Here is a 21,772-nt window from a genome sequence, read left to right on the forward strand (position 1 = left end):
TTTTCATTTTCTCTAAAAACGGACGAATTTTTCTCCAAAGGAAACACGAAATAGCATTCGCGGACAATTCGGTGAACTTCAAAGGACTTTCGTTGAAGCTTCCTCGTATTGTAATTTCTCGGGAGAAATCGTAAGCGAAATATTCTTACGAACGGCAGCGCACGCTATTCACATACTTCTTTTGACGTACGATAATATCGGGAAACTAGTTCTATACTGTTTGCAATTCTCGAAGAAAGCTACAACAAACTCACGAAGCTCGCAACCGCGCAAGGAGAGAAACGATCGGAGAGAACGATCGTGTTGGTGTACTTACTTAGATCGAGTTATCCCCCTGACGTTTGTGAACGCTTTGAGATTCTTAGCGTGATTGCGAGATAACGTTTGTCAGTCATTTGCAAATTATCTTCAGTCCATGTAAACGTCTTTACGAAATTCTAATGAAGAAAATGCAACGAACCGCGCAGCTTGGAGCACAGGAGTATACGGAAATGTTTAACCTGTCGATCGATTCATTTCTTAACCAGGAAATTCTACAATCGCAAAAGCGAAAGTTAATAGAAAGAAATTCGTTTTGATCGAATGTCACGCGAGAAAAGCACGATAAATTTCTATTTCTCCATTTTACGATTTTTGTAACGCTCTGTGACAATAAATTGGAAATAAAATTAATTTGCAAGACATTAAAATCGAAAAATCAACAGAAATATACTTATCGTGTTTCGTTTCTGTGCTCTTCGTAAGTTTATTTCGCTTCGCTCATAACGCAAAACCGTGGCAAATTTCATCGTTCCAAATTTCCGCGAACACCCTGACGATGTTTCGATCGATCTCGTTGAAAGCAGCGCTTTCAACCACCGACACATCCGCTTCCTTTCTTCAACATGCCAGGCGTCGTCGAAGACAAACGAGCCGAATTTCGCAGTCTTCTGAACGCGAAGGAAGAATGCACGTTATTCGATGCGAATCCGCTGTGAAAGAGACTCCGTTGGTTGTTTAAACCGGCCACGGAAGTTCCGAACTCTGATTGCCCGACAAAACGAACACGTTGACGACCGACGACTAAATTTGAAAGAGGATTCTACGTGCCTTGCATTGTTCACATCGCGATCGGTCGTACAACTGGCATCTCTCGCGTTACAATCCTCCTGCGCCATGTACCATCTGTTTTGTGTCTTTTCTGGGACTGTCCTCTGATTTGAACCTTCGATACATCATTACACATATTGTTCTTGTTTAGATGGCACAGATATTTATAATCGTACGCTTCTGACAAGGAATAATGCATCGATTGAAAACTTTTTACAGATATTTACAGATATTTTAAATACGCGTAGAAATATTTAAATTAAAAAATTCTATTTGATATTCTTCTAATTCATCTAATTTACTTAAGATCGAGGAATATATGAAAGGATACTATTGATATGCGTGAACTCTTTTTACGTTAAAGATCTTGTCTGTTTCAGAAAGTCGCTTTGTTCGTTGTAACGAGAGCGAGATAGAGACGTAAACATTCGAAGGGAACAAATACGAATCTCGTAAAGGAAACTCTCATAAATCTTCTTTTTTAAATTTCCAATTGTAATTTGCTAATATTAAAATTACAAACGATTTCCTGAACGTATCGTAGGTCAGAGACGTGTAAATACTAAGTTTTCCACGCGAATATTAGCAAAGCGGGATCTAATCGCGTAATAAGTTAATCACAGTTCGACGTCATTCGTGTTGTTATATCTAAGTGACAAAATCTTAATCGTATAATGTAAAATTTCTCAAACGAGTCATAGATAAAAAAACACAGATATTATTTATACTAACACGTATTCCTAGATAGCGACATCTCGTCCTGCGTAACGTACAGGTTGTTGCAGAGATGTAAATTGATTACAAAAACAGAAGAAACTAGGAACTGAATTTCTCTCTTCGTTAAGTTATCTCGTTTATTCGTTCCTAAAAAATCGTAATTCTACGGTATAAAAGAAAAAAGTAATGCGCATACAGTTTCTCTTTAACCAATAAAGTACCTTTGTATCGCAAAATAATTTTCTCGTAAAGCTCTAAATTGCTTCCATGAAAAGAACGACAGGAGAAAACTCTAGAAATTGACAAATATCGATGTCAGAGATACTCGTGATTTCTTGAACGCATCACAGATCAGCAACAAACGAAGAGGCGAAATGGCGTAAGCTTTCTACTTCGAGGTCTTGCATTATTCAATATTATCCAATTAACGAGAAAAGCGCGGAAATGGGTGGGCAAACATCGTCTAACCACAATGGACACAGCTAAATTGGCAGTCGCGTTATTTCTGTAATAATAAAGAGGCATCGAACCGAGGATAGATTCACGCGGACGATGCTCCTCTTCGAGAACAGAATCCAGCCTGATTCGAATCGGGGTCAAACGATCGGTCGCCATCAGACCGAACTACTTGTAAGTTATTTTCAGTCTAGACGAAACAAATCTGGATGCGATTCTCCTATCCATCGTTGATTTGCTGGATTGTTTTTCACAATTTTCGAGAGGATAAAGGATCTTTTGAGAAATTTGGAGATCGTTTTATCGCCACACAACGTTTAATTGACAGATGCAGCGTTATTCTTTTAACGTTGTTGAATAACTTTAGAATACCAGAGCCATCATTCTCTACTCGTTCTTGTTTTAGCTGCTTCTAAGGAGCGAAATCGTAATTGGAACGTGTAGTTTTTCAGTATAGCGTTAACAAGATATAAGTATAGTATTGCAAGTAAGTATATCGCATATAACATATTATTGTATATATATCATTCTAAGAAAAATAAATTCTTTTTGTATCATCTCATCTCGCTATAAGATTATATCACGCAGCTGTTTTATTGTATTTTATTTACGACTGTGTTATAGTCATACAACAGGTAGTCTATTTGTAAGAATTGTTAATTTTTTCAATCAGAAAAATGGGAATTGCGGATGATTATACGTTACTATCTTGCATATCTTGCAAGTAAACGAAAATTTAATTATAAAGATTTAAAGGTAGCCTTCCAGTGATCTAGCGCTAATTAACAGTTTCTGTTTATCTTTACAAAGGGCGTGGCTAATTAGCATCTCCGGAGCGTCATCAATTAGAACAATACTTAAAAGCAAGACATCTCCATCTACATAATAAACCTACCAAACGACAGACTCGATGGTCAGTATTTAATCAGCACTCTATCTTGCCAATCAGTCAATCTTCGTTCGTGCAATCTCTACCTTTCCAATCAACTCTCTTTTTCTCTTATCAATCAATGTCTGTTGTGCCTGTCAATCACTAAACAAGTTTATATAAATATATACTAGCTACAGAATGAAATTCAAATAATTGTTCTTCAATCTACTTTACACCTAATACTTTCCAACTCCATTCATTCGTCGTTGAATACTTGTTACGTATACGTTTATATTGCGTAATTTTCATAGCATTTATCTTAAGAAATATTATCTTCGGAGTGAAAAGTTTATGTGAAGTAAAAAAACTTGTGAATTATAATTGTCAGCGAAACTAATCGTTGCTTTTGGTCTTTCTAGAGTGAATTCAGTATAATAGTGAAATAACGTAGACTTTGTATTAAAACTTTATCGAAATTCTGTAAAACTATCCGATGTACGTGCAATGAACGCTCAATGAGTAACCACAATATGCACGTTTAACGTTTTTAGAAAATGTGAAAATCAAAATAAAACATTTTTATTGCGTTGATTAATTTCTAGTATCGTCGAAAGAGCGAAACGAAAAGTAAAGTTTGTTTAAATTACTAAAAACGCGCAACATATTATTTTCGGACAACATGGTTTTTCGGACCACCTGGCCAAACATCCAATTCTACACAGGATATTAAATAAAAGAATATGTAGAAAATAAAAATAATCAAATATCGTAACGATTCATTTCACTCAGACACGATTTTTAAATCTACGTTTTATCCATTTGTTTCGCTCAATTTTTCTGAATTAACATCGATACTGTTATTGATATAAAAAGAAACTAAAGCTATTGTCCACACCTGCCGTAGAATGTATATTATATTTTATACGTATAATTCGTAACATTAGAAATTATTGGAACATGATGGAAAACGATCAATTCGTAATTTTTCCTAGACATTTTACTGCATTATATCTTTTTCGCAAAGACATTAGAAAATATATTTTCTCATTATCATTAACTGTCACAAAGAAATTTGTCTCGCGGCTTAAAAAAGATTCTTGATGACGTTAATCACGAAATACTCGAATATGGACGTACAATATGATCGGTGAGTTGCAAATTATTAAATTAAACACAAGACTTTCGCCTGTAAAATCTAGCACGAAACTTATATTTTTTCAATGCACAGTTCCGTAATTAGTAACAATCGCACGGCTTTGTAATTTGATTTGAAATGTGACAAAGTTATACGCTCTATTTTCAAGTAATTAAGAGAGGAATTACTCATGCCAGATTACATTCCCACATTATGCTTCGTTGCTTTGTATATGCAATACGTATACGCATCGAAGCACATACACGAAAAGTATTTATTAATTATTCAACCATGTCGTCATTGTATCATCCAATCCGTCATGTTGAAACCGACGTGTTTCATGAAAACTATTTCGTATTAATGTTCTCGTAATTTTCACTAGCATAAATTTCCGATCTATTTTTCGGTCGAGTCTATACAAGCGTGAATAATAAGAACTTCAAATTGCAGCGATATTTCAATCTAAATTCCCCAAACACCGCAACAAATTAGAACACGGTGCATCGAAAATGTTTGGATGATCGAGTAGCACGCGAGAAAAGGGCGAAACGAACTACTAAAGCTTATTTCTCATGCGATCGGAAACTCGTTCGAAGCTGGAGTATTCTCCATTGTGACTTCTCTTACGCGGTTCGATGCAAGCTGTTAAAACACGTTTGTTATGTGAAACACTAAACAGCAAGGAAAAACATCAAACTACGGTGGGAAGAAATTTGGTAATCTTTTACGGCGGGAAAGGCGGTACTGCGCGGGTTAAAGTATATTGTAATGCGAATACCATTCTTTTCTTTGCAGCAAGAACGTCAGAAGGCGTTTTTCACTGTATGTATATACACGAAATACATTGCGCCGGGAAAGATTACACGACTGCCCTTTTCTGCAACTTCCTCCATTCTATAGGTTTCCTTCTTTTCTCCTTCCGTCTTCCTCTCGTTCGCTCGACTTTTTCACCGGCTTCTGTCGACACCCCAATCCACACCTCGAGCCACGAGAAATGGAACACGAAACGTCGCGCTATACCGGATGTTTCAAAAAGTTGGGTCGTGGCAAGAGGATCTTAACGAACGTGGGTCTAAATCGGCCACGAGCATTTCTCGAATAAAATATTTGAAAAATGAGCATTTTTTGATGAGTATTTTTTGATCAGTATTACGTGCTACGGAAATTTGACGCCAAGTTTTTTTAAGCACCCTGTATAATTGGGAACTCGAATGAAAGGTACAGACCCTATCCTTTAATTAGTTTACAGGAACGTTAACCGCGTGCTTTTCATACGATCGTTTATACCTACAATATATCATGTAACATGTACTTTCCAGCTGTTTATCTTGGTTCTGTTAAAAAATTAGTGAAAGCTTGCAAACACTTTGTGTGGCGATAAGTATATATTTGGCATGCCTTCTATAGAGAGTAGAACGAATATACAGACCGATAGGATTCATTGAAAATGGCGAACCCAAATGAAACTGGTGAAACTGAAAGTTTACCATTGGGAACGGTAAACTAAATCTGCTGATTTACTTTATAACGTTTAGCGCGTATGAGAGCATAAAACGAAATTGGAGTTTAAAAAATATTTGTTGAACATTCGCCGAAGCTTTCGACGAATAATTTGTTTGAAGTAAATTAAACTCGTTATGCCGAGGGAATTGTAACTTTAGCTACATGTCTGGTATATTTCTAGAATCTAGGCCAGGATGTAAATGAATCCGAAAAGGATTAAGCTAAATTGAAAGAATATTTCAATACTAATTGTATATTAATACAACAAATAGATAGCTAACAAAATTCTAAACAATTACCAAGCAAATATTTTAGTTTGTCCATCAAAAAATTAACCTATTTCTATAAATGTCCAATCTTCTAATCCACCAATTTCTCCTTTAAAAGTTAATTAAAGATTAGTAAATGTCAAAGTTTCGAGAAACATCGTTGAAAAATACTTGACATCTTAAACTTCTTCAGAGTCAGCCGAACCAGCGGCAATCTCAGGAATCAAGTTCCTGGTAATTTTACCTTCCACGCGGTCCAATAACGAGTTTCGATTCGCCAAAGAATTAAAGGAAATTAAACTGAATTGAATACGCGAAAACATTATCACGCAACGTAGAAATTAGAGGAAGATTCAAGAAAAGATTGTTGCTAATTGTTGATTTCTCTCTCCGATTCCAATTTTAAATATTTCGCACGCGTCCGCTATAAATTATTTGTTTCGAAAATTCAAGGGAATCTGTCAGAAGTGACAATTCTAATAAATTCATCGAAGATATACTCCTATTTATTATTATTGAAAAAAACAGTAATTATCTTGCGATTTAATTGAAGAGTCAATATTATGGAAACGTATACTGATCGTACTACGTTCCGGTTAGGAAATTAGCCTGCGTAGGACTGGATGCATAAGAGTGCAAACGATTCGATGAACGAAAATTGCAGGATGAAGTTATCAGTACAATTACGGTATAATAGAATGATTTAACGAACTAACGAACGAAATTGCCATAATGCATCTCTTTTTTTCAACGTTGGCTACGTTTCAATAAAATTACACTCTAATTAATGGACTTTACGCTTACAGAATTAACATTACCCTTACGATCTACAGCCACATTTCTGTACTATCGTTTCTAATTTTTGCTAACGATTCTTTCCTTCTAACCACTTTTAACGAGAATATTCATCCAGTGAGTATAAATAACACAAAGTGATCGAATTAGCGGAATTGCAAAATAGCGATGTTATCGTATTTTATACGATAAAAGGAGATTTCATTGCTATAATTATATCATCCAATATTCTATAACGAAATCTAATTTTTTATCGATCGTTTGAATTGAAAGAGCGATATTAGGATAATGAAGGGAATAATGAAAATGATTAATAGATTTTCATTTCGTCGATAGGTTTGCTAATTGCAATTATCGTTATGTATCGAATAATATTTCAAAAATTTAATCAGAGCGCGATCGATAAAAATTTCGGCTCAGAAGATACGTTCGTACAAACCGCGCAAACTGATTATATATACAGTTTTTGAAATTTGTAGCTCCTCGATATCGTATCCAATAGCATATCGAAGGATATTGAATATTTATTTTTATTACCCGCTTTAAAATAAATTTTTCTCCATGACTCCGAAAGTATCGGAATCTTCGACCACTTTTTCACGAAACTTAACATATTTTAGCATACCGCGCGTATCTTTGTACTCCTACTTTCTTTTTCATAAATACACACTCACAGTCTATTCATGAGAGTATCAAAAATTTCAAATAAATTTTTTAACTACACGCAGTCTCATTCAATGGAACAACTTTACACATTTACAGTCTATTCATGAGAGTATCAAAAATTTCAAATAAATTTTTTAACTACACGCAGTCTCATTCAATGGAATAACTTTTATTGCAAGAGGCACTGTACACAGGTACACGGTGCAATTCCATGCTACCAACCACAGAACATCGTAACGTTTAAAAAAAGGGCGAAGTACGGGATATTGTCAAATACAATATCCACGTGTATCAAATTCTACGTGGAATTCGATGTCTTCCCTGACGAATATCTCGTTAACGCGCGATACCGATTTTACGATTTAATCTACGCAAGCTACTATCGAATAGGCACTATATCTAACATGACTGTAAGTTACGATGCAGTCGTGACTTTAGGAATTGCACGCCGCTGCAGTTCCGTGTCTTTTTCTTCTTAACCAAGCAATATCTGCAGAACGTTTTCTCGTTGGTATTTCGCCGTGAAGTTTCGTTGTTAGCGGTTGCTCTTATTTTACTCCGCATCGTAATAAAGAGAAGTGTAACTGTAATTTACATGCGGCCGCAAAAACTCACAGACTGAAATTCGCTACTGTCTTTTTCTCGAGAAATATGATAGAAATTGATAAGATAATACAATAATGATTTACTATACATATTTGGCGGGAAGAATCTCAAATGTATTCTGTAGCAATTTCGTTGTGTTTTTCATAAATATGACACGAATATGATATAATTCATTTTAATAAAGATATTAATTATCTATTAAAACAACGGTATTAAAACACCGACGATCCATAAATAAAGATGTTCTGAAATGAATAAATTCATATTTTAATTTCCTGGTTGAGGCAAGAAAATAATAAAAGTAGTGAATAAAGTTTTAATACTCGCTATTAAAAATTCCTTGCTTTTCACGCAGAGCTATCGAAATTTAAATGTAGTAGTAATAGGTGGCAAACTTGGCGTTAAATGGAATCTCGGGGACAATCGAGCGACAATATACGGGCAATCGCGAATCGATGCTCGATTATTAGAATCGTCACCGCAGATAACGCTTTTTGGGGCAGGCGTTCGGCAATATTGCGTTCATCGCGTAGCCAGGAAATGAAACGGTGACACAGTCATATGGTCGTGCGCGAGATGCTGCCCGCGCTTCCATCGCGAATAGATGGAATTTCTAATTCGGTCCCATATCTAATTTCTACGCGCGCTTAATTGATTGCTACCCTTGAAGCGTGAAATCGTAAATTGTTTAAGCGTCGGAAAAAGCAAAAACTGTATCACAGTTTGACGTAACAGAACATTTATCATTTATTTATCATCTATTTTCGAAAGACTTGTATCTTCGATTGTATCAAGTTATTCCCTTCATCGACTATTTCACGTTACGATACTTAAGCGGCATAAATCTCGGAAACTCAAAGAAAATTTATTATATTGTTTCACTGTAGTCGTCGTACGTGTGCGACGGGCTAAAAAATCACAGTGGTATAATTCAAGAATTTCAGAATGCGTATTTGAGTATCAATTAAGTCATAACTTTGACCCGATACATTTTCATAACTTGGAAAAGATATAATTAAATTTTTATAATCATAAACGTGGAACACGCCACCTTGTGAAAATTGGTAGCTAACGTACATCATTATGATTCTCAATCGTTCACACGTTACAGTCTAATAGTTATCTCGTTGCGTTATAGCAACACTACTCGATTAATCCGCTTCATAGAAACTTTCTCGTGTGTTCATCTGAAAAGTTGATTAAAACTTTCTCAACTCCTCCCCCGGCTCCGATTCGTTCGACGTCCCATAGTGATGAATCAAAATTAACGAGTTGAACATTTACAACTCCAGCCCTCTTATGCAACAACAAAATATCGATGCTGAACCGTCCATTCAATAGAGAAACAGTTCAAACATATAATTAAATCTACGTTACACTTACACTTGCTAGATCGATGTAACTTTCGAACGACGAAAATCGATTAACATCGAAACAGCATTCGTGCCAGCATCAAAACTAGAATATAACGATGTACACGCTGCCTTGTGGACTAATAGCCTTAACCTCTGTGTGCGCATAGTTTCACTTGACTGCATCAACTCTCTAAATTGAATCCGACGATAACGTCCGGGGTCAAGACAACTGTCCACGAATAACAGGCCAGCCTTTAATTTAATCCGATCAGTCTATACTCGTTGCTTGGTGAATTGATCGCGCTGTCCTTGAAGCGTCACTCATCAAGACGCTAAAGTATATCCTACACTATAAGTAGAAACATACACTGCCGATCATAGGTAAGTATCCGGACGTATTCAGTGAATCGATGGTCACGATGTATGAATTTAATCGATATATGCAAATTGTTGACGATTGATAAATTCGTAGAAATCATCATCTATTATTGTTACTCGTAATCAACGTTGTTTGTTGCTATTATCGTCATGTATAATCGTTGTGCGATTTAGTACAGCAGGTGAAGTTATGCGCACGATATTCCAAGGCGATCGTATACGAGTACAGTAAGCATAGCTTAATGCCAGACAATCGGAATAATCAAAACATCTACATGAAATTCGACGGCGCTCGAAATGGGGACCAGATTTCTTTCAAATCAGGGACGACGCCTCTCTCTTGAGGATCTTCTCCTTGAAGACATAATCTGTTACTTGTGAAAGCGAAACTGCCGGGTCACCCAGGGCTACTTCGTTTTTTTATAGAACTCGACCTAGAGGAGGAAGAGAAGAGGGAACTGGTATAAGTTTTTGGCAGCCAATCGACACCCTTGTAGGTCCAAAGGAGAGGGAATGAACGACCAGGAGGGTTAAGGAACCATTAGGTGGCGACTCAATTTCGAGATGGTCAATTTCTGCGTGGACGTTGTAAAGTGACTGGCCGACACAAGAAAAATCATGGCGTTCTATTGTCATGGATACCGTTCTTGATGAAGAACCTTTTTCTTCTAAAAATATATATCGCGTCCTCTCAGCATTCTACGTATTACGTGGAATATTTCTCATTTGTACCTTCCTTTATGCTGCGCAGAATGCTTTTACACGGCAGTGTATTATATTTAGTATATTACGTTTCGAGCGACGCAGATCACAGAGACGCGAAAGCGACGCAATTGAAAATTTCGAAATCCAATAAAACGCTTTACGAAGAGACACGATTTACAGGTATGTTGGAATGTACGATTGGTTCATTGTAATTATGATATTGTTCATAGACATCGTGACGTTACTCTCGACGCTATAACGCACGTGTTTGTTCTCCGTGGAATTCTTCCATCATTTGTAACAATATTTTCTTAAGTATTGAAATTTATTCATATTTAGATAATTCTATTTTTAAGATACTTTGCATGCACGTAAAATATTCGTCATCGATCTCTTTCTCAAATTCCTCCTACACAATTGAACTAATATTACATTAATTATTACGCAATTATTTTATTAATATCGCAAGATGTTATTATTACTTTCTTGCATGTCTCTGTAGCAAGTATGACAATGACCACTCGTTTCATAATAACGTTTCTCATAACAGAAGAAAATTCGATGTTACACGTGAAAGTAAATGAGAGCATTAATTACGAAAATTAGAGAACAGAATAGAAATAATGGAACGATACAGGATCGTATCTATAGCGAGCCCGCTTCCTTCCAACGTGAATAATTTAATTTCACAATAAAGTTCGGACTACCAAATTTCGCTTATTTCTATTAAGACTTCTCACTGGCGAACCATCTTAATTAATTGCTTTTCTCTGTATAGCAATTTGACTATCTATAACAATTCGCGCAGGCTTGTTTCAAATTCGCCAAGTTAAAGCCACTTAAGAATATATGACACGTTTGAAAATGATAAAACGATGGTGCGTGCTTTTAAAAACTCAAGATTCAATCTATTCTGCTATATCATGTTCAGCTTGTTCCTATTTCAAATAATATCTAATTTATCCAATAACATTTCTGGCGAAAGGCTTGACTCGTACAAAGTTTATAAGCTAACAATGGCTGGGCTTGATCAATATTAGAAATTAATTATTAGATTGCCGATATTTATTCAAATTTATCTTTTTCGTAAGAAGATAAACCATCGAAACTTGAAGAATATAAGAGCATGTACTATTTTCTAAACATACTGACACGTACTTTACCTTCGTCATACCGTTGTATTCATTTAGATTCCTGCACATTTTTACTTTTGTCATAAATGCATAAATACCAGCAGTCTGATTCTAACGAATACGATACTTTGATTATTTTATATATTTTTGCAAATGTGCGTTCTATGCATTTTTCGTCTTCAAATTCTTCCTGAACAAAAATCGTAGTCTATCGAACAAATGTATTAAAGATTATGATAGATCAGAATAGATCAGAATGATCGATTTGATTTAGCTTATTTGCTAATGAAAGGAAGAAAATATTTCTACTTCGAAACGCAACCCGATCACGTGATTGCTGAAAAGGAATTCGATCGAAGAGTTGATCGGAACGACACACGTGAAATTGCCCGGAGGTTTCTTTAACGATATGGCGTAATTAAGAGGCGTCGCTGTAAGCAACGTAATCGTTTTTCGACAAAGCGGAACCTCCAGTAGAGAAATTATTATTTCAACCATATACATGCGTGCTTCTTGAACATGTTTAGGCCAACTGCCTTTTCCTTTCTCTCTTCAAAAACACGCGTATCATTTAATGACGACGATTAATAAAAATTTCATGTTCGGCTGCCGGCCGAAACACGGATAATGACAGGACTATAATAAGACTTGAAAGTAGCTGACGAATATATTTAGAGGAACTTCTGATTCGATCGAAGATCGTGCCACCTTTAAAACTTCAGAAACTTGGTGACCCGGAATGGCCAGGCGTGCAAATTTAATTTAACAATTAGAGATACCACAGTTTGGGAACTTGGAAACTCCGATTTCAATTTCCGAGAAGCAGCACGCATCTGAATAATTTTTATTACAATTTGCATTTCCTTAAAACTTTTCTCTCGTTTTCATTTTATTTCAAAGATAGAAGATGTTTCGCGTTTCTGCTAATTTTTTATAGAATCTTGTAACTTATTAAATAAACTATAAATAGTAATTCATTTCCGCTTTATGGGTACACATGAATGGGAAATATTTTATTAACTAAACTAGCAACTAAAATAATAAGCAAGTACCAGAGAAAACATGAACTAAGGCACGCTTTTTTTAAATAAAAGTTCATAGCATTAATTTATACCAATTAATTTTCATCAACAAGCTGTATTAATTATACAAAAATGGAGGCATCCAATTTTTGCAAATCAAACATTTTAGACAACGAATTACTCGCTCAGTTCGTTAAATATTCAGATTGGCCCGTTCTTGTTCTCAATTAAATGTATACGTCAATGAACAGGAGACAATGATTAATTAAATGAAAATTGCCTCAAAGTAAAAAATATTAATAAACTAATTGTCCCTTAAATAATCATATCGCATGATCTGGAGGCAAAGAACCATGAATTTCATTTATTTATTCATAGATCACGGTGTTCCTCTTTTATTTGTTCTATTTGATTAAGAAGAAGTTTACTCGAAGACGCCATCGACAGCTCACTTACACTTACGACTCGAAGAATATGTGAAATAGACTTTTTACTGTAATGAGGTTACTAATGAAGCAAGTACACGATACATGACGTGAGAATTACACGTGCTTATATAACTCTTAATAAACAACTGAGTAAATTCCACGTACTCGTATACTGCCCCTTTTACCTTCGATAGCAAAAACGGTGTAATATTTATAAATTCTTTCTCTGAAAATTGGTTGCAGGAAGTTTCAAATAGTTACAGAAATGTTTATATATTCAAAGAAAAAATGTATACCATGGACCATGCAATAGGCGATAAAACAACGATATTCATAAACAGAACCGCGATTATTTCTTCGTGATAAAATTCACAAGTCATCGTGTAATGATAGAAAAGTAAGAAAAAGTTCTCACGATCGATTTTGATGTTTGATACATTGATATATCTCGATTGATAGTTTGATATGTTCATTTAATCGCAAAAGATACTTTATATCGTGCTAAACATAGACGTTTGACGAAATGTTCCCATCAGCATACGCACGGTTGAAAGGAAACTACATAAATCCTAGCGTAACATGAATTTTCGTTATCCATCAAAGATACAAGAATATTTTTCTCTACCACGTCCATGCTCAGAGAAATTATATTCATATGTCAGGGCTGTCTCGCCGTGTCGCACGACTCTAGATCTTTTCGTAAGAGTACGCTAACCGAACTTTTCACGTGCAATATCACGACATAGTATCGGTGCAAAAGAAGAGATAATATTACCAGAAGCTAGAATGCACGACGAAGCTCGCTTTTTCGAAGAAAAGCTGCAGCGACTCAACTTGCAAAAATCCATTCGCGAACAAACTCGACTGCGAGAAAGGAATACCTCGAGAACGACTCGTGAAACGATTCGTAATAACGTAATCATTCGACTAATGACGGATGCTGTCACTTATTCGAGGATAAACGGACTGTAACGAATCGTAGATGCGTTAACTCTTAAGAATGCTGCGCTATTTGGATTTTTCATAATTCCTTTGAATTTCTAATTGTGCAAAAGAATGAAAAATTTAAAGGTAATGTCATAAGGCACTTTGAAATATCTTCTTTTCAAAATTAATGTTTAGATAACGTCGCATATTGTATCGAATACTAAGAATATCGAATATAATAATTTATATAATTCAATTAATTATTCCATCGAAACTTTCATCGCGGAAAAGTACTTGTATTTATGTCAACGATTGGATGCAATAGGGTGGATTCGGATATATGGTGAATTCGCGTGTTGTTTTCTCGACCAGGAGAAGAGTACTCTATACTTGGATTTCCGCTGGTAGAAAAGTCTCTCCGGGGAAGAAGAAGCGAAGAAAGGAACAAAGGTCGTTGCGAAAATCGAGAAAATCGAGAAAAACGAGCAAAACAGGAAATAAATGGCAAAGGATACTCGATTTTGCAGTCTGTGCTAGTTTTTAAACGTCCAATGACATTCTCCAAATCCATGGGGATTCTAGGGAGATTTTTCACTAAAACAAAAGAGAAATGGTATTGAGAAAAATCTCGGACGTACTGACATTATCACGGCCGCTGGAACTAAGATTATCGGAAACACTCTAGTCTCGAAAGTAGCAATGTCACAGGACTGAACGCAATTTCCCATTGTTACGTAAAGAACAAACGATTAATGGTAGATGTATGGATTTTATGTGACACAATATTTCTGAAAATATCTGGATCGATCCTACGAAATAAAAATTAACAATATGGAATTTACAAATTAGATGTAATACGTTTATTACATCTAATTGATTATTAGGCGTTAATTGTTAACTAATACGTTAATTGATTATTAGAAGTATTCATTTTTCCAAAGTTGGTTTAGAAAATTAAGTTGATGAGACAAATGGATTCATATAAATGATTAACGATGTTATTGATAATTTTCTACCCATGTTTTATACTTGTATTATTCTTCCTAATGTCTTAGTAAATTACCTTGTTAGTCGTTTAGAACAAATCGCATAATCATATCCATTTTTATTAGAAATTCATCCTATTATTTATCATGATAGGACAAATACCAAATTTCGCTCACATGAAATAATTAAAAACACAATATTAGATTAATTTGTGCATAAACACGTTCCTAGAATATATACGTGAAATTAGATGAGTGGAACAATACTAAATCCCAGCAATCGTAAATAGACGTTTACGATACAAATATTAAGACGGACGACAGACAAAACACGTAAATCGCAATATGTTTCTTACGTTATACAGTACTTATTTTACTTCTTTTGTTATAACTCTTGTTATTATATCGATACAAATGCGGATAAAAGCGAACGATAAATACATCGTCGAATGTTATAACCTGAACATAAATTATTCCACGTAATATTTACAGTTACAGTACGGTATTCGGTGAGAAGAAATAAATTCATAATTCACGATCGGAACAATCGTAAAGCAGAAAAGTTCCTAACTTCTGTACTTGGTAGACCAGGTAAAAAATTGAACAATTAGAGAAGCGAACCGGGCTTCACGATTGTGATTCTTCTCGGAGGGAGGTGAATGCGGCGTGTAAACGTGGGTTAATTTCAAACGGTTGACGGATGAAAAGAAAGTACAAGAACGGTGTTAGAGGGAGAACCTGAAGCCAGTAAAAATGATAAAATCACTTGCTTTCAGGCATTTTGTAATTTCGTGCGCCGCGTTGCAAGTTCTTTCGTTAAAAATATTTCCCCGTAATTTCTCGCGCGCTACGTAGCACGCGATGTAAATGTCCCTTCCTCCCCTTTCTTTCGCATTTTTTTTCTATTCTTTCTTGCTTCTCTGTCTCGAGTTTCCCGTCTCCACTTTGCTTGCTTGTTTTATAACGAAGAGCACGTGCAGTTCATCGTCGTGGTCGTGGTCGTCGTAGTCGAGAGGACGTTGTTACCATCGCAGCAACATTGCTCCGTGTCGTAAATAGATTTGCTTCGAACACAAAGTTCAATGTAAATGAACTCCAAGTGAATTAAGAGCTCGACAAACGAGGTTGCCTTCTACTCGCCTTCGATAACTTTTGACACCGAGGAAGAATGGGTCATTCGGTTACAATGGGTATCGCTGTATTCGGCTGAATTCGATCGGCGATCTAAACTGCGACGGTACGATCTCATCAATGCCGAGAAATGTATTGTACGTACTTTTTGGCGATCATGTAGACGGTAGGAATGTATACGATGAGATGGAAACCTGGCTCTCAACTTAACAACAATAATTTCCACTGATTAGTCTTCCATGTAATATTCGTTATTGTAACATTTATTGTATTCAACGATTAGAGCCTTCGTTGTTCCAGTTATTTGGCGGTTCATTTGTTCCATCGCTGCTGAATTTTTCATTTTTCTTTTTCAAATATTCTTTTTCCTAGTGTATTTACTGCCTGATTGAAAGTGTTGAACGTTTCTCCTGACAAAAAATTCTATAAAAATCGAAGCAATCTATCAGTCAGGAAATGTATTTTTCAATTCTATATTATGAAAGAACTTGGTATACAGCTTTTCACGGTACGATAATATTTATAATTCTCGGCAGTGTATCGTGCAAGGGAACAATTTGCTAATCAAATTTTCAAGACGAAATAATTTCTCCCAAAAATGAAATACCGTTTTTTCGTAGCTTATGTTGTTTATGTGAAAATATACGATTCAACCGCGTGTGATTTGTGGAAACTTCGTTTTGAAAATATAGAAGCAAAATGTGGCGACGCCACTTTCCGAGCAACCTAATATTTTTATTTTTGACGTGACATTACAGTTTTATCTTATAAGTCGTATGTCACGTAATGGAAGGCAAGAGGGAAAAAGCCGAAACGTGCTGTTTGCCATGTGTATGAGTATTTGTGTTTATAAACAGCCGTATTCCATTTACGAATAGCGGAACACAAAGTTTGAAAATATTCTCGAACTTAAGGAGAAACACCGAATAATCTTCAAACTCGGATGCGAATTGTTCACGAAGAGTTTGCGTTCGACAGATGTTGAAATTGAAAAAAGTAAAGATAATTATGATTATTAGATCATTATTATTGTACGAAATATAAAATATAATATTTATGAAGCTAATGGTATAGACGCGTTATTTGTTATTTTTATAAGTATCTGTATAATGTAGCGCATATATAATAAATAAGAAATATGTGTGGAAATCCGGTCAGAACACACTGGTCAAATAAATATAAATGTTTAATTACTACGACAGATTACGTATTCGTGTTTAAACAAAAATGTTTAAATTAAGAACGATATGAATGTGTATCAGAAGTAAACTATAAAACGACATGATTATCTTACTTGTATACTAACATACTCGTTATAGTAAACTATAAAAGGACATGATGGGATCCACAATGACATAAAAATTTATCGGAAAATAGACAACCTTCATTAACGCGCACAAAAGATATCACTCTTTTGAGCCGCAAAATTAAACATATCTTGCAATATCATTTGGAGCATAAAAGTTAACAGAATATGAGAATGAAATGCTAAATATTACACAAACCCGAGTAAATAATAATTTATCCGATAAAAACAGGATCGAACGAAATCTGCGAATTTTCGTAATCTCTGAAGTTCTATTTAATATGTACAATATTGAAATGCACATAATAACGTTCGATTAACAACGAGTTTCTTTGCCGATAATAATAAACCGGCCGTATTCGTACCTCGATTCAACGAGAAATCCACGTACAAACACGGCTCGCGAAATTCAAAGGTGTTCGCGCTTCTCTGCTTAGCCACTCGCGCGTTTCTCAATTAATTAAGCTTACCCGGTATTTTTCCCTTTTTTCCTCCGACCATGGTTACCCGTTTTGAACCTCGAGCGTGTGTACGGGTATTTCGCTTAATTAGGGCAAAAGACGAGACGCGGCACGATTACGTATAAGCAAGAACACACGATTTACGAGGTCGTTGAAATCACGAAGTTGACGTTGCACCAGTCACCGAGCGTGCTGGGTACCAGAGAATAATTACACTCGTACAAGCAAAACTCTCGGACGAGACGCTCTTGCGTGTACTTTCCGAGTAATAAACTTTTGATTATTTTTGCAAATGAGCCTGTACAGCGACAGAGGAATGCCGGTGATAGCACGGAATACAGCAATAAAGAAAAACAGGCATTCTCGTTGACCCACAACTGTCGTCCAAGTTTACGCGGACTTTCGCCCTGAGGAAACTCGCCGTAACATCCAGACGCTATCGAATAAAAAAAAAAAATCCTGGATGATTTGTAGCTTGTTCGATCGAACCACTAAAAATACGAGAAGACTTGCCGTAATCATATCGCCTATAAAAAATAAGGAAAGAAAAGAAGATTCTGACTAGATGGAAGAGTTGGTTCCATCGGGGTCGTATAACATAACGACGATAATACCTCGTACGCGCCACGCCATCAAGAACGAAAGATAAGCAAAGCCTTTTCCCTCTTTCATTCTCCACCTGCCCTTGCTCTATCTGGCTGGACGATAGAAGTCGAGTCTTATCGTGGTTCGGTACTTACCGATCACGTAGCTATACCCGTCCAAGGTGAGAACACATTTGCGTGTGTTGGAAGAGCTTGGAATTCCTGGCACTATTCTGCGAGAAATTCGCTTACCAGGGCTGCAAGGAGTACTGCCGGTACTTGCAGCACCTGGGTCCGAGTGGCACTTCTGCACGGGATCTTTGCTTTGTCTAGACATCATCGTCCTCTTCGGAGCCACTTGTACTGCGCTTCTCTAGCAGAAGCCGGAAGAAAGAAAACCTACTTCCGCACCATGCCCGCGCCTCTAGTCTACTTAGCCACGCGACGATCTCCAACAGACTTTTACTATCGTTGCCAAGTTTTTATCACGACAGCCTGACAACGTGAATTCGATACTCGTCATTGCCGTTGACTGACACCCCCGTTACATCCGGTTCCACTTGCACACCGTTCACTCGACAAAGTACAAAGTAGCTCGTCCGTGACACACGATTTTTCCCTTGCTCGCCAACGTTCCAACGAAACTTCGATTTTACCCTTTTCCCCTCTGTTTACCTTTGCGCCCCAACTTCTTTCGGTTCTTTAACGAACCAATACCGCTGGCGCTCGAAGCTTCGAAAAGCTCCCACGGATTACTTCCAGGCCATGAAACACGTCGTGCCGGTAGATATACTCGTTTCACGAAATCCTCCACTCGTCGCTGGCCGTCTGAAAACGCTAGAACACGAGCTACGTAGCTGTAATTGCGGTTAATCGTCGAAACTGGCGTGAACCGGCCTAGCTTTAATCCACTACCTTTTTCTTCTTGTCGTTTAAAGTTCGAAAGATTGGGATTGAAAGGATTATTTGATCTTTCAGTATATATAAGATCTCGCGGATTTCGATCGTAACACGAACGTCACGTTTACGCTGGAAGGTTTTGTACAAGAAAATAGAGAAGGTTCCCCTTTGTAGAGCAATTGTTTGATAATGGCTTTCCTCTTGCTCTCGAGCGTTCCCAGTGTATGCCCGAGTAATTTGTTCAACGTCCCTGAAGAGACTTGAGAAGACTCCTTCAGGCACACTGTTGCATGCCAGCTTCTATTCCAGTTCGGATTACCGCGTTTCACGTGTCATTTTCTTTGGTATTTCTCACATACTTTCGAGCGTTTGATTTGATTTCCTCTTTAACGCCGATTTCCGGTGTCCTCAAAACCATTTGATAGCTTCGATTGTTAATTGTATATTCTTATCTTGCTTCTATTTTATCGCATGATTTTTCTTCTTTTTATTTTAGTTAGTTTTTACTCAAAAGATTGTTTACTTCTATTAAAAAGTTTAAACCGCAGTGTATTTCCAACGAGATGTTGAGAGGAGTTTCGCCCGTTTAACTGATATCGTGGCCATTAAACTATTCCGAGGTTTGATCAACTTCAATGACAATCGCTGCATCCGGTACTTCCCAGCGAACTTGTTTATCTTCTGGAATTGCTTTCGGCCGTGCTGATTTCCAGCGAAGGATTACGAGCATCCTTCTCTTTTCTCCGTGGTAACTTTCTCAACGCGTCTCGCGTCCCGTTCACTATCCCTTTACGTCGAGATTCTTCGAATTACACCGAAACAAGTAGTCCAATTGTCCGCTGAACAATCGTCGTAATTCGTTCTTTCCTCGTTTACTAACTACGTCGGCTCGTAATCCGATTAATTTCACGTTGGTGGAACGCCTGCGAATGCACGGTATCTTTTAATTCCGATACCACGTAAGTTTCTTTCTAAGGCAGCGACTAATAAATACGATTCTCCGTTTCGTTACTTTTCGATAGAATTCCTTTACGTCCTCCTTCGATCAACTGCTGCCAATTTCTTCAACCACCGATGATTTCGGTCTCGAGAAAGTTTCTACTAGTTTCCAAAGTTGTCGATCTTGAATTTATCGACCTGTGGATTCTAAAACATTTCGAACGCGCCAGCAACGTGCTACGTTATCTTTACAAGGGCCATCGATGTCAGTTTTCATCATTTTTCTAGTAAATCTTCGGGCTCTCGTGGAACATAAATATACCAGTAGCTCTATCGACCAGACAAACAGACCAACTTTCCTTCTTATTCTCTTTTTCCTTCTTTTTCACACCTTCGTGAACGTTCCAAGCTGCACGCAGCTCGATAAGGTTTCCGCCAGCACAAAAATTTATGCCGCGAACGCTGACCCCAGTGTCGATTACAAACTAACGATCCCCGTTAGCAAACGACCTAAGAGAATCCTCGTCGTCAGTCTACTCGTTCGTTCCACCGATTGGTAATCTTTCCTGTCACGTACGTGTCCGAAATTTCTGGCAAATACGCGCAGCTTCTCGGAATCAGCTATGCATCGAACGATCTCTCGATCTTTCTTCGATCAAAGGGACGTACGTGAAAGTTGGCTACTTTGAATACCGCATAGATGAAAAATAAATTCGACGAATCGACGAGAATTCCAAGTTTAATATATTATTGGCATTAATTTTATTTATATCGTTATAGATGCACGATTATAAGCAAATTACTATTCAAGCTTAATCGGCGCTATTGAATATACACGTTCACATCCGCTCGTTAACCTTAAGTAGGTAAGGCATTAATCTTCTACCAGCTTCTTTTGATAGACGTACTCGATTCCCCGGTACAGAGACTCTTCGAGCTGATTGATCACCTCCAAACGACCGACAGCGTATTAACACGTGTCCGTCGCCAGGATTCTTCCGAGTGAACCTAACGTGCGGTCGTGTATGCGGTTCTCACCCCTTTCTCTTTGCCGTACTCGTCTTTGAAGTCTGACCGGTCGGATCGATCCGATGGATCTCGCCACTGAGAAGTGCACGCACGGGAAATTTCGCGAGAGACCGCGTGAACCACTCGAATTTGCTCGTGCAAGCTGGAGATGTTATCACGAATGGAAAGTCGACAAAGTTTCTCCGGGGTAATTTAGCCTGGAAATGGTAGGGGGAGGGGGAACACGGGCCGATAGTTCAATTACCTTTGCGCCTTCTTCGCAGAGTTTTTACGATGGCCGTTACGTGCATGCACGGACACGGAAAATCGTGATGGCGAGGGGTGAAGGTATTCTGCGATCGATTCACGTTACCATAACGTTAAATTCAGTTTACCCGCTCG

General features: G+C 37.1%; 1 protein-coding gene across 2 annotated transcripts in view; it reads right to left on the reverse strand.

Moving 5' to 3' along the window:
* The window catches only part of LOC100743073 (calcium/calmodulin-dependent 3',5'-cyclic nucleotide phosphodiesterase 1), a 96,463-nt gene extending 74,706 nt beyond the window's left edge, over nt 1-21,757 (reverse strand). Inside the window, exon 1 of one of the 2 annotated variants that reach the window (XM_033321404.1) lies at nt 18,680-21,757. In XM_033321404.1, the coding sequence (XP_033177295.1) occupies nt 18,680-18,863 (184 nt within the window). In that variant the 5' untranslated portion in view covers nt 18,864-21,757. The remainder of the gene's footprint in view (nt 1-18,679) is intronic. The other variant, XM_012386983.3, reaches the window with a different exon arrangement.
* Nucleotides 21,758-21,772: the final 15 nt, after the last annotated feature.

This window comes from Bombus impatiens, unplaced genomic scaffold (genome assembly GCF_000188095.3).
Source record: "Bombus impatiens unplaced genomic scaffold, BIMP_2.2 scf_0442, whole genome shotgun sequence".
Lineage (NCBI taxonomy): Eukaryota > Metazoa > Arthropoda > Insecta > Hymenoptera > Apidae > Bombus > Bombus impatiens.